Source organism: Erinaceus europaeus, chromosome 6 (assembly GCF_950295315.1).
Source record: "Erinaceus europaeus chromosome 6, mEriEur2.1, whole genome shotgun sequence".
NCBI lineage: Eukaryota > Metazoa > Chordata > Mammalia > Eulipotyphla > Erinaceidae > Erinaceus > Erinaceus europaeus.
Genome location: NC_080167.1, coordinates 44,110,016 through 44,122,137, shown reverse-complemented (window position 1 = coordinate 44,122,137; position 12,122 = coordinate 44,110,016). Strand labels below are relative to the sequence as shown.

The 12,122-nt window shown below is 38.8% G+C and overlaps 1 protein-coding gene across 18 annotated transcripts in view; it reads right to left on the bottom strand.

Annotated features, from left to right (window-relative positions):
• Nucleotides 1-12,122, bottom strand: part of CDC42BPA (CDC42 binding protein kinase alpha) — a 244,023-nt gene that overhangs the window by 124,347 nt on the left and 107,554 nt on the right. For all 18 annotated transcript variants that reach the window (XM_060192090.1, XM_060192086.1, XM_060192092.1 and 15 more), the window contains exons 5-6: nt 7,572-7,720; nt 1,571-1,664 (exon numbers count right to left, since the gene is read on the bottom strand). In XM_060192090.1, the coding sequence (XP_060048073.1) occupies nt 1,571-1,664; nt 7,572-7,720 (243 nt within the window). The remainder of the gene's footprint in view (nt 1-1,570; nt 1,665-7,571; nt 7,721-12,122) is intronic.

The following is a 12,122-nucleotide window of genomic DNA, read 5'->3' as shown; positions in this document are numbered from 1 at the left end:
ATTACTGGCTTAAAACAATGTAAGATTTTTGAAATTTATTAAACTATATTATTCTCCAAAAAATTATCTACCAATTAAAGTGATAGCTCCTTTGGCATCTCTTTTTTTAATATTTATTTATTTTCCCTTTTGTTGCCCTTGTTTTTATTGTTGTAGTTATTATTGTTGTTGCTATTGATGTCGTCGTTGTTAGATAGGACAGAGAGAAATGGAGAGAGGAGGGGAAGACAGAGAGGGGAAAAGAAAGATAGACACCTGCAGACCTGCTTCACTGCCTGTGAAGCAACTCCCCTGCAGGTGGGGAGTCAAGGGCTAGAACCAAGATCATTACACCGGTCCTTGTGCTTTGCGCCACATGCGCTTAACCCACTGCGTTACTGGCCGGCTCCCTAGCATCTTTTATAAAACCTAGAAATTGATGTAGCAGCAAAAGCAAAAATTAAGGCACAAACTTGGAGCATATAACTGTAAATAAAAATATAGAATATCTAATAGAACTTAACATAACAGAACTTCAGTTGACAAAATTAAACTGGTACTATGAAACTGAATCAACCCAAAGTACTTTTTGATAGAAGAATTCATTTGTTGAATAGAGTAGGTAGCACTTAACATAATGGCTACTACTTAGCATAATGGCAGCTACTTTTTCTTTCTCAAATATTTAACTTGCTTTTGTAATGAAGAGATAAAGAGAAATCCATAGGGTAGGAAAAAGATAGACAGGGATAGAGAACGAGAGAGACACCTGCCTAAAATTTTACCCCTGCAGGTGGTGGGGCAAAAAGATTTTCGTGTCTAGGCTCTAGAGTCCCACATTCAATCCCCTGTACCAACATAAACCAGAGCTGAGCAGTGCTCTGGTAAAATAAATAAGTAAGGGAGTAAGTAAGTAAATATTCATTTGTTGAATACTATCACTCAGAAAAACTACACAACTAAGAAAGAAAAAGAAACAAAAGTAAAGAAGTTGCATTTTCTCTTTTTCATGTGGGATTTATTTTCTTAACGTTTCTCGACTTGAGAACGTATCTGAATTATAAAACAAACAGTTCTAGCCAAAGAAGGAAATAAGAGTCTCATTTAAAAAAAAAAAAAAAAGGAAAGAACGGGGTTGAGCTGTGGCGCACATGTTGAGCACATGTGTTGCAATGCCCAAGGACGTCGGTTTGAAGCTCCAGTCCCCACATGCAGGGGGAAAGCTTTACAAGTTTTGAAGCAGTGTTACAGACATTTCTATCTCTTTCCCTATCACCCACTTCCCTCTCAATTTCTCGCTGCCTCTACCCAATAAATAAATAAATAAATAAATAAATAAATAAATAAATAAATTTTTAAAAAGAAAAAATGTATACACACACACACCAATCAGTAAGATAAACAGCATATGACTTTATAGAAAAATCCCCACTGGGAGTAAGTATATCTAAAAGCCTTTGAGGCAGGCTATGGTGCAAAGACAAAGGTGTAGATGGAGAGACAATATAAAAAGAGGGTTTCTAAAAGAGAAGGAAATTAGTAAGTGAAATATCTATGGCTAAAATAATTTAAGAGTTATCTTTTTATGTACCGTTCCATCTTCCATCAGCTTCAGACAAGAACCAAAATCTGCTAACCGAATATGTCCATTCATATCCATCAATATGTTGTCAGGTTTGATGTCCCTGAAAAAAAAAATACATTTAACTTTTAGCTGGGAAAAAAAATAACTACAAGCAGTTATTTGGTAGGATGATATTTCTGTCTGAAAAATTAAGAACATCAATTTTACAGCTGGGGAGATAACAATATGCAAAAGTTATACAAAAAGTCTTTCAAGCCTGAGGCATGAAAGGTTCTAGGTTCAATCCCCAGCACTACCATAAACAGAGCTGAGCAGTGCTCTGGTAAAAAACAAACAAACAAAAAAGAACATCGGGGCCAGGTGGTGGTACACCTGGTTAAGCACACACATTACAAAACAAAAACAAAAACAAAAAAAACATCAATTTTTTTGCATCAAATCCTAGGTGTCATTCATATCATGACTTCTTTGAGCACATGTAATTTCAGCAAAGGTAAAAAGGACTTCTGGAGTTAAAAAGGACTGCTGTAATTTTTCACATAGGTTACATTAATCTTATATTTCTTTCTTTAGAGTTTCACAGGTACCACTATGACTATGTTAGGGCCCTTTATTCATACAAAGAAGAACCTACCTTCCCTCCTGTCACTGATATTAGAAAGGATAACACGGTTAATAAGAATTGGGCCTGGATGTAAATGCGGATAAATAATCAATGGATGCAGGATACAATTACACAAAGAAATTGCTCCATAAAGAACTCAGTAAACTAAGCACCAAAAACCCCAAACAGCCTCATTAGAAAAAGGAGTGAGGAAATGGACAGAAAGAGAGGGTAAACAGACCTTAGTGCTCAAAGTCACTGGTTATCAGAGAAATGCAAACAAAGATGACAATGAAATACTACTTTACACTTGTGAGAACATAATACATTTGAAAGGATAGTAACATCATTTATTAGGGAATTTGTGGGGGAAAAGGAACACTTCTGCACTGCTGGTAGGAGTGTACTTCGGTCCAAGCCCTGTAGAAAACAGTCTGGAGGGACCAGGTGGTCCACGCACCTTGTTGAGTGCACACACTACAGTGCACAAGGAAGCTGGTTCGAGCCCCCAGTCCATACCTGCAGGGGGAAAGCTTTGTGAATGGTAAAGCAGTGCTGCATGTGTCTCTCTATCTCCCTGTACCATCTCAATTTCTGGTTGTCTCTATCTAATAAATAAAAATAATTAAAAATTTAAAAAGAAAAAAAGAAAACAATCTGGATATTTCTCAGAACAGCAGAAATGAACCTTGCCTACCAACTTCAGTTCAATCTCCAATGCTGTTAAGATGTTGGCTTCCCTGTTATATCTAGATTTAATAGTAGTTTTCCATGAAGGCATTGGTCCAGAAGAAGTCTAGCTTACTCGGTCACAATCATTCATTCCTCTTATATATGGATTTTTAGAAAAATGCATTCAGGGGTTAGGTGGTGGCACACAAGGTATAGTGCACACATTACCACTAAGGGGACCTGGTTCATGTGCACAGTCCCCATTTACGGGGGGGGGGGGGGAAGCCTCATGAATGGCAGAGCTATAGATGTCTCTCTCTTTCTCACCTTCTGTCAAAAACAGGGAAAAAAAATGGTCATAAGGAGTATTTGAGCTGTATATGTATTGAGTCCCAGCACCAACCCTACTGGCACAAAAATGTTGCATTCAACGCTGTTCTAATTAAGGCATTTTTGTTACTGCTCTTGCTTGCTTCCAGGAATTCACCACCTAGGTCAGCATTTTCAGATGGAAGTAAAGACACAGAGTCAGAGAAAGAAATACCACAGCACTGAAACTTCCTCCAATGCCACAGCACCTTCCCTGTGGTGTACCAGAGACTTGAATATGCAATTAAGGCACTCTGGACTTTTACATTTCATGAGTGTGGCAGACTGTATTCTCAAAAAATATCCCCATTAAGAGGTGAGTATGTATTCTCTCTGCTTGAAGCTGGGCAGGCTTTTGTGATTGCCTTGGTGAAGAGTATGGTGGAAGTGAGATTGTATGTTTTCCTACAGTTAACCATAAAAATACTGTGTAATTTTGATCTTTTCTCTCTGTACATTTGCTCTCAGAACCTAGTCACCATGTGGTTATGAAACTCAAACAGCTCAAGGAGAAATCCATGAAAGTAAACTAAAGCCCCAGGCAGAATATCCAGCTGATTGGCAGCATTAATTGGCCCGCTACATGGGGGATTATCTGAAGAGTGGATGTCCCAACCCCACTAAACCACTACAACTTAGCATTAACTACTTCTACCCAAACTGCAGGTTCCTGAGTTAAAGTGATTCCTGGTTTATATTAGTCACTGTGTTTCAAGGCCCATGATAGACAGAGAGCAATTGCTACCTTCTTACTCAATGGATGGCTTTATTCTGTCAGCACAAAGTTCCCAACTGTCAAACCCATCAATATACAGAAGGCCTGTCTTTTTCAGGGAGCCCATGCCCATGCTATGATTCATATGGACATAAGATCCAACCATTTTGACCAAATGAGTGCCAACTCTGACAGGTCTTAAGACTCCAGAACCCCTACTGGGGCTGGGTGAGACAGTACATTCTGACTTTTCCCACTGACTAATCCTACTTCCTCTCACGCCCTTCCATAAGTATTAATCCCTACACCTAGTATTATACATGCTATTTTAGTGTCTGCTTCTGGAAAACATAACTTACTACATACTCAAGCACAAAAAGGAATAGTAAATTTTTTTAAATCTATTTTTTAATATTAGAAGCAAAATACAAAGTGAGTCAATGATATCTTGAAAGTAAGATGACATTTTGTGAACCAGACACAAAGTATTGTCAATAAAGGGAGAGAAAGGGAAATTTAAATGAATGTCAGCACTAACCTTGACAATCAGAAACTGAAAAAGAGGGAGTCGGGCAGTAGCACAGCAGGTTAAGCCCATGTGGCACGAACCGCAAGGGCCAGGGATCCCAGTTTGAGTCCCCGACTCCCCACCCGCAGGGGAGTCGCTTCACAGGTAGTGAAGCAGGTCTGCAAGTGTCTATCTTCCTTCCCCCTCTCTGTTTTCCCCTCCTATCTCCATTTCTCTCTGTCCTATCCAACAACAATGATATCAGTAACTACAACAATAATAAAAAACAGCAAGAGTACCAAAAGGGAAAATAAATAAATATAAAAGCTTTTTTAAGGGAGTCAGGGTAGCGCAGCGGGTTAAGCGCAGGTGGCGCAAAGCACAAGGACCGGCATAAGGATCCCGGTTTGAACCCGGCTCCCCACCTGCAGGGGAGTCGCTTCACAGGCGGTGAAGCAGGTCTTCAGGTGTCTATCTTTCTCTCTTCTTCTCTGTCTTCCCCTCCTCTCTCCATTTCTCTCTGTCCTATCCAACAATGACAACAACAATAATAACTACAACAATAAAACAACAAGGGCAACAAAAGGGAATAAATAAAATAAATATTAAAAAATTTTTTTTTAAGTTTTTTAAAAAGAAATATCTTTAAAAAAACTGAAAAAGAGAAATCTTAGAAAAAATAAAATGTCTTCATTATCATTATCATCTTCATTATCAACTAAAGTTTATCAATATCAACTAAAGTTTCTAAAATCAGTAATTTTTTTCTGTCTCTAAGCACATACAAATAACACTTGGTTTAAAGGGAACATTAAATTTTTAACATAAAATTATTATTTGTAATGATAAATATTTTACTTATAACATTATAAATAAAGCAGGCTAAAACAATGACTATACTGTAACAGCAGTATACTTTATCAGAACATCAGGAACAAAGCACTACAAATATTATACCTATAATATTACATTAAAATGCAAATATATGGTTGAACTGTCATGTGGAAAACTGAGAAATGTTATATATGCACAAACTACTGTATTTTATTTTTTATTAATGTATCTTATTGTTGACGGTAAACCATTAATTCCCCAAAAAGAAGAAAATGTGAATATACAAACATTAACCTACAAAACACATTTTTAACTTTTGTCAAAACAATCAACTAGAGAGGCTTTTTAATCAAATATGTCTTACCCCAATTCAATAGTCACTAAGAACTAATTTAAGACATATGTTTTTCCTTCTCATCAATATCTCCCATTTGCTTCTTTTTCACCATTTCCATAGATAAGGGAAATAGACTCTCATATATGAAAAAATGTTTCTATTTTCTATCATGCTACTCCTTTTGTATAGTCACACAGATGATAATACAGTAAGTATGTTATTCCATTACAATTACTGTTTATTAAAATTGTGTTAAGCAAAGTGATTCTCATGCCTGAGGCTCCAAGGCCCCAGGTCCAATCCTTAGCATCATAAACCAGAGCTGAGCAGTGATCTGGTGGGAAAAGTTTATATGTTTTAATTTTTCCATATAAATAGTACATTAAAGCATAGAAAGGGGTCCTGATGCATGATGGTGGAAAAGGACCTACTACCCTTTCACCTGTGATCTTAGCCTCACTCCTTTGGTTTAATCCAAATTGGCTAACCACTGGGGCTTAGCTTCAAAAATAATTGCTTTCTCCACTGAGAGCCATCACCTGCCTAAGATTCCACAAAAATAGTCTTCCTTTCCTGATGTAATGTCCAACTCTGTTAAGAATGCCACAATAAATTCTAAAGACTCGGTGGCTTCAACAACAGAAATTTATTTCACTACAGTTCTGGAGGCTGCAAACAATGTCCAGCAGACATCTGCTTCTCATGAAGGCTCTCTTTCTGATTACAGACAGACGGTGGCCCTCTAGTTGTGTCCTCATCTGGCTGTCTCTTGGGTTTGTCCACATGGCAAGGAAGCCAACTCTCTGGTATCTCCTTTTATAAGATCACTAGCCCCATCAAAATATTTTCCTTTTTTAATTATCTGCATGGAGAAAATGTTGGTTATCACTTTCTACAAAAACATCTGTTGACACTTACACAAATCTTAAAAATATTGAAGGGGACAGGTAGTGGCGCACCTGGTAGAGCACACATGTTCCCATGCAAAGACATGTTCGAGACTCTGGACCCACCTGCAGGGAGGTGAAGCTTCATGGCCAGTAGAGCAGTGCTGCAGTTATCTCTTTTCTGTCTCTCTGTCCTTCTCTATCTCTGTCTCACTGTCTCACCCTCTACCAAAAAAAGAATTTTAAAAATTTAAGGCAGTAGGGAGTGGCGGAGTCATTGTGCAGGCACCAAGGCCCATGCAAAAAACTATATACATATATATATAGCTTATTCTTTAGAATCATTAAAATATGGGTCTTATTCAGTGAATTATTCTTCTTGGTCTAGGGTTCTGGATAATATTAATATGTATAATTATTTTAAAAATTGCTCACTGCAGGGGCCAGGCAGTAGCGCAGCAGGTTAAGTGTACATGGCGCAAAGCGCAAGGACTGGCTGAAGGATCCTGGTTCAAGTGCCCAGCTCCCCACCTGCAGGGGGTCGCTTCACAAGCAGTGAAACAGGTCTGCAGGTGTATTTCTCCCCCCCCCCTTTCTTACCCTCCTCTCTTGATTTCTCTTTGTCCTATCCAACAACAACAACAGCAAGAACAACAACAATAAACAACAAGGGCAACAAAAGGGAAAAAATAGCCTCCAGGAGCAGTGGATTTGTAGGATGGGCACTGAGCCCCAGCAATAACCCTGGAGGCAAAAAATAAATTAATTAATTTTTAAAAATTGCTCACCGTACTTTTATTGAGAAGGAAATTATATATAATTGAATTTTTTTAAAGTATTTTATAGTAATACTGACAAGAAGTGAGAATTTTAAGACATTATACATGGGTGTAAACAGGGATGTCGGTTCTTTAATGCTGACAACGACGACAACAAAGCAAAGGAACTGAAAATATGTTTAGAATTATTCGGTCCATGAAACACATGCTTAAGATTATACTTAATTAATTTGTATAATCTTCTGCTTCAACAGACTTATGACAGCTTCCAGCCAGAGGCAATGGCACTGTGTCTTACTCACCTGTGTACATAATGCAGTTGATGAACTGAGTCAATTGCTATCACCATCTCAGCCAAGTAAAATCGAGCCATATCTTCAGGCAATCTGTCTTCAAATTTGCTGAGCAGAGTAAGCAGATCACCACCAACATAATAGTCCATAACCAGGTACTAGGAATAAAAAAATGAAAGGTACTCAACAAATCACAGATGTAAAAACACATTTAAAGCAACACAAAGTTAGATTTTGTTGTTCATGAGCAAGGAAACGTAGATCAGCAGCAGCAGTAACAAGATTTAAAAGTTGCATAAAACAATGAAAAAATTTAACTGGAGCAAGGAACGTAGAATTGCCTAATCAGATAATAGGATCACCACACTTTGCTACTGTATCTTGAAATTAATAAGGAAGAGTAACATGGCCATCAAAATAAACAGACCATTGTGTTCATTCATCATAGACTAATGAACATTTTATTTCTCTAAAAAGGAAATGGGATTAGAAATTTTAGACTGTCAAACAGTTCATTATGCTGAATAACCCCATCTTCTTCATTACATTTTCCTTTTTCACTTTGAATCAGCAAAAAACTTAACATACCCAGCATTTGGAAAGCTCTGTTTTATAGAATATAGTGATTCCCACACATAGATTTTTCTCTTCCCATTTCTGAGAATGTGTAATATCAAAAGTGATGTGACTGATGTCTTTCCTTGTCTGCCTGTCCTTCCTTCCATCCTTCCTTCCTTCCTTCCTTCCTTCCTTCCTCCCTCCCTCCCTCCCTCCCTCCTTCCTTTCTTTTTTTCTTCCTTTCCCTTTTACCCTCTAACTTAGAAAAAAAATCCACAAGGAGGTAGATTCATGCAGGCAAGAAGTCACAGCCACAAGAAAAATTCTCGTGGAAAAAAAAAAATACCAAACAAGCAAAAACTCAAGATAATGGGATTTGGAGAGCTTCCATGCTACAAACAAATGGAGGTCCTGGGAGAGAGCTGTGCTCAAAGGGAGCATGGAAGCTTCACACCTTAGCTCCTATTTCTCCATATACACCTCTTCTAATAGTCTGCTCCTGGGTTTTGTGAAGTTATCCAGCAAATTAAGTCAATCTGAAGGGGACCTGGAATCTCAGATCTATAATGCCATAGATCAGAAGCAAAACCATTAAAAAAACAGGACTTGGAATGGAAGGTGGGAGGCTAAACTGTTAGCTGGGGGATATGGCACAATTTCCAGATAGCAGGGTCATATAAACTTATGTCTTTTTAGTTATGACAAAATATAATTGATGTACACATACATGTTACTAATATAACAGCAGTGCTAGAGCATTTAAAACTAATTTAAAATGAGAAAGATTAATTAGAACTAGTAATCCTAAAAATGACTTTTTATAATGTAGAATTGGAGCGCACTTTTAAGTATTATTTAGATTTAAATTATTGCTATTTTTGCCTTGTGGTTCTAGGTTAAAATCATTTAAGAAATCAACTCCACAGGGGAAAAATTTTCATTCAGTAGTCCTAACAACAGCTGAGGGTGAAGTTTTTATTATGATTATTGTTGTTGTTGTCAGAAATGTTCCATTCTTGACTCTGTTCAATATGCAGCAATAAAATGCTATCACTGCAAAACTGTTTAATGACTTGTATGGTTTAACAAATCAAGATAATCAGCTTTGATTTCTGACAGAAATCCATGGAAGTTGTAAAGTCGTTTTCAAAAGGCTGAATGAAGTTCACTGTTGACACAGGGGACTGAATAGTAAGATAATTTCAAGTATTTGCTGCAGACTACCTGGTAACTAACAAAACAATAACAAAACTAAAAGTCCACTGGCTTTAAGTATCTAACATTTTCACATGACTCGTATATATGTTCAACTAATTCATTTTCTGATCCATACATATTTCGTACACTTTTGATACCTGGCATCTGAATACTGGAAAAGTCTACTAAGGAATCTTGTTGCTAGTGTCTTGTACTCTGCAATTATTCTTCTCAATGATGCTAGGGAGTACTATGAAAATGCATATCGGGAGTCGGGCAGTAGTGCACTGGGTTAAGTGGTGCAAAGAACAAGAACCAGAATAAGGATCCCAGTTCGAGCCCCCATCTCCCCACCTACAGGGGAATCACTTCACAGGTGGTGAAGCAGGTCTGCAAGTGTGTATCTTTCTCTCTCTCTCTCTCTCTCTCTCTCTCCATTTCTCTCTGTCCTAGCTAACAACATCAACAACTACAATAACTATAACAACAATAAAAGAAAAACAAGGGCAACAAAAGGCAAGATAAATAAAAATAAATAAATATTTAATTTTTTTTTAAAAAAAGAAAATGCATATCACATTCTCCTTGAAATTTGAATAATCTGTGAATGCCTAAGCAACGTCTGTAGTCTAGAAGTCTCTTTTTTTTTTTTAATTTTTATTTATAAAGAGGAAACACTGACAAAAACCATAGGATAAGAGGGGTACAACTCCGGGGGCCGGGCGGTGGCGCAGTGGGTTGAGCGCATGTGGCGCAAAGCACAGGGACCGGCGTAAGGATCTGGGTTCGAGCCCCCGGCTCCCCACCTGCAGGGGAGTCGCTTCACAGGCGGTGAAGCAGGTCTGCAGGTGTCTATCTTTCTCTCCCCCTCTCTGTCTTCCCCTCCTCTCTCCATTTCTCTCTGTCCTATCCAACAACGGATTGTGTCAACAAGGGCAATAATAATGACCACAATGAAGGTACAACGAGGGCAACAAAAGGGGGGGAAAATGGCCTCCAGGAGCGGTGGATTCATGGTGCAGGCACGGAGCCCAGCAATAACCCTGGAGGAGGAAAAAAAAAAAAAGAGGGGTACAACTCCACACAATTCCCACCACCAGGACTCCGTATCCCATCCCCTCCCCTGATAGCTTTCCTATTCTTCACCCCTCTGGGAGTATGGACCAAGGGGCATTATGGGGTGCAGAAGGTGGAAGGTCTGGCTTCCGTAATTGCTTCCCCACTGAACATGGGCATTGGCAGGTTGATCCATACTCCCAGCCTGTCTTTCTCTTTCCCTTGCGGGGTGGGGTTCTGGGAAAGCAGAGATCCAAGACACATTGGTGGGGTCATCTGCCCAGGGAAGTCTGGTTGACATCATGTTAGTATCTGGAACCCGTTGGCTGAAAAAAGAGTTAAGATATAAAGCAGAGGGAGTCGGGCTGTAGCGCAGCAGGTTAAGCGCAGGTGGCGCAAAGCACAAGGACCGGCATAAAGATCCCAGTTCGAACCCTGGCTCCCCACCTGCAGGGAAGTCGCTTCACAGGCGATGAAGCAGGTCTGCAGGTGTCTGTCTTTCTCTCCTCCTCTCTGTCTTCCCCTCCTCTCTCCGTTTCTCTCTGTCCTATCCAACAACGACGACAACAACAATAATAACTACAACAATAAAACAACAAAGGCAACAAAAGGGAATAAATAAATAAAATAAAATATTTTAAAAAAAGATATAAAGCAGAACAAATTGTTGACTAATCATGAACCTAAAGGCTGGAATAGTGCAGATGAAGAGTTGAGGGGTCTCTATTTTGTAGATAGCTAGTAGTCCTATTTTAGTTTTATTCCAAAGGACCCATGACTATACTAGTTTTTGTTGTTGTTGTTTGTTTGTTTTTTTCCTGAGCCTGACATCTGATATGCAGGTGGATCCAAGTTATTGTCTGGGGAGATGATGTCATGGCTGGAAAAAGGGCCACTTCCCCCTTCACTAATCTAGTCATACTAGCATTTCTCTTCTACCCCCTACCCCTAAAAAAACCTTTCTGGGAGTTGGGCGGTAGCGCAGAGGATTAAGCACACATGGTGTGAAGTGCAAGGACCAACGTAAGGATCCTGGTTTAAGCCTTCCAGCTCCCCACCTGCAAGGGAGTTGCTTCACAGGTGGTGAAGCAAGTCTGCAGGTGTCTATCTTTCCCCCTCTGTCTTCCCTTCCTCTCTCCATTTCTCTCTGTCCTATCTAACAATGACGACAATAATTATTACAACAATAATAAAAACAACAAGGGCAACAAAAGGGAAAATAAATAAAATTTTTTTAAAAAGCTTTCCTGTCACAAACCCTTATATTGCTCTAAAAGAGTAATTTTCAAATTTGCTCTGTGGGAAACCCCTTAGTAATACTAAGGGAACATAGAGGGAGGAGGCAAAGAGATCATTCACTATAATTCTATGTTTTATTGTTTAGACTCACAAAGATATCTTTGTTTTACGGGGGAAGGGTTATGGACTACACTACAGTTTTTGACGTATGGTACACTTCCTCATTTTTAAAAATACACACAGAGCCAAGGAAACAACATGGTGGTTTACACAGCAGACTTTTATGCCAGAGGCACTAAAGATCTCAAGTTCAATTCCCAGCACGAACATAAGACAGAGCTGAGCAATGTTCTAGTTAAAACACAACAAAACAGACTAACAAAAGCATAAAGGAGCTGTGAAATAGCTCATCAGATAGAACATACACTTTACCAGGTGCAAGAACCTGGATTTAAGCCCCCCGGACAACACATAACACCTGCAAAGGGGGAATCTTCACAAGCAATAAAG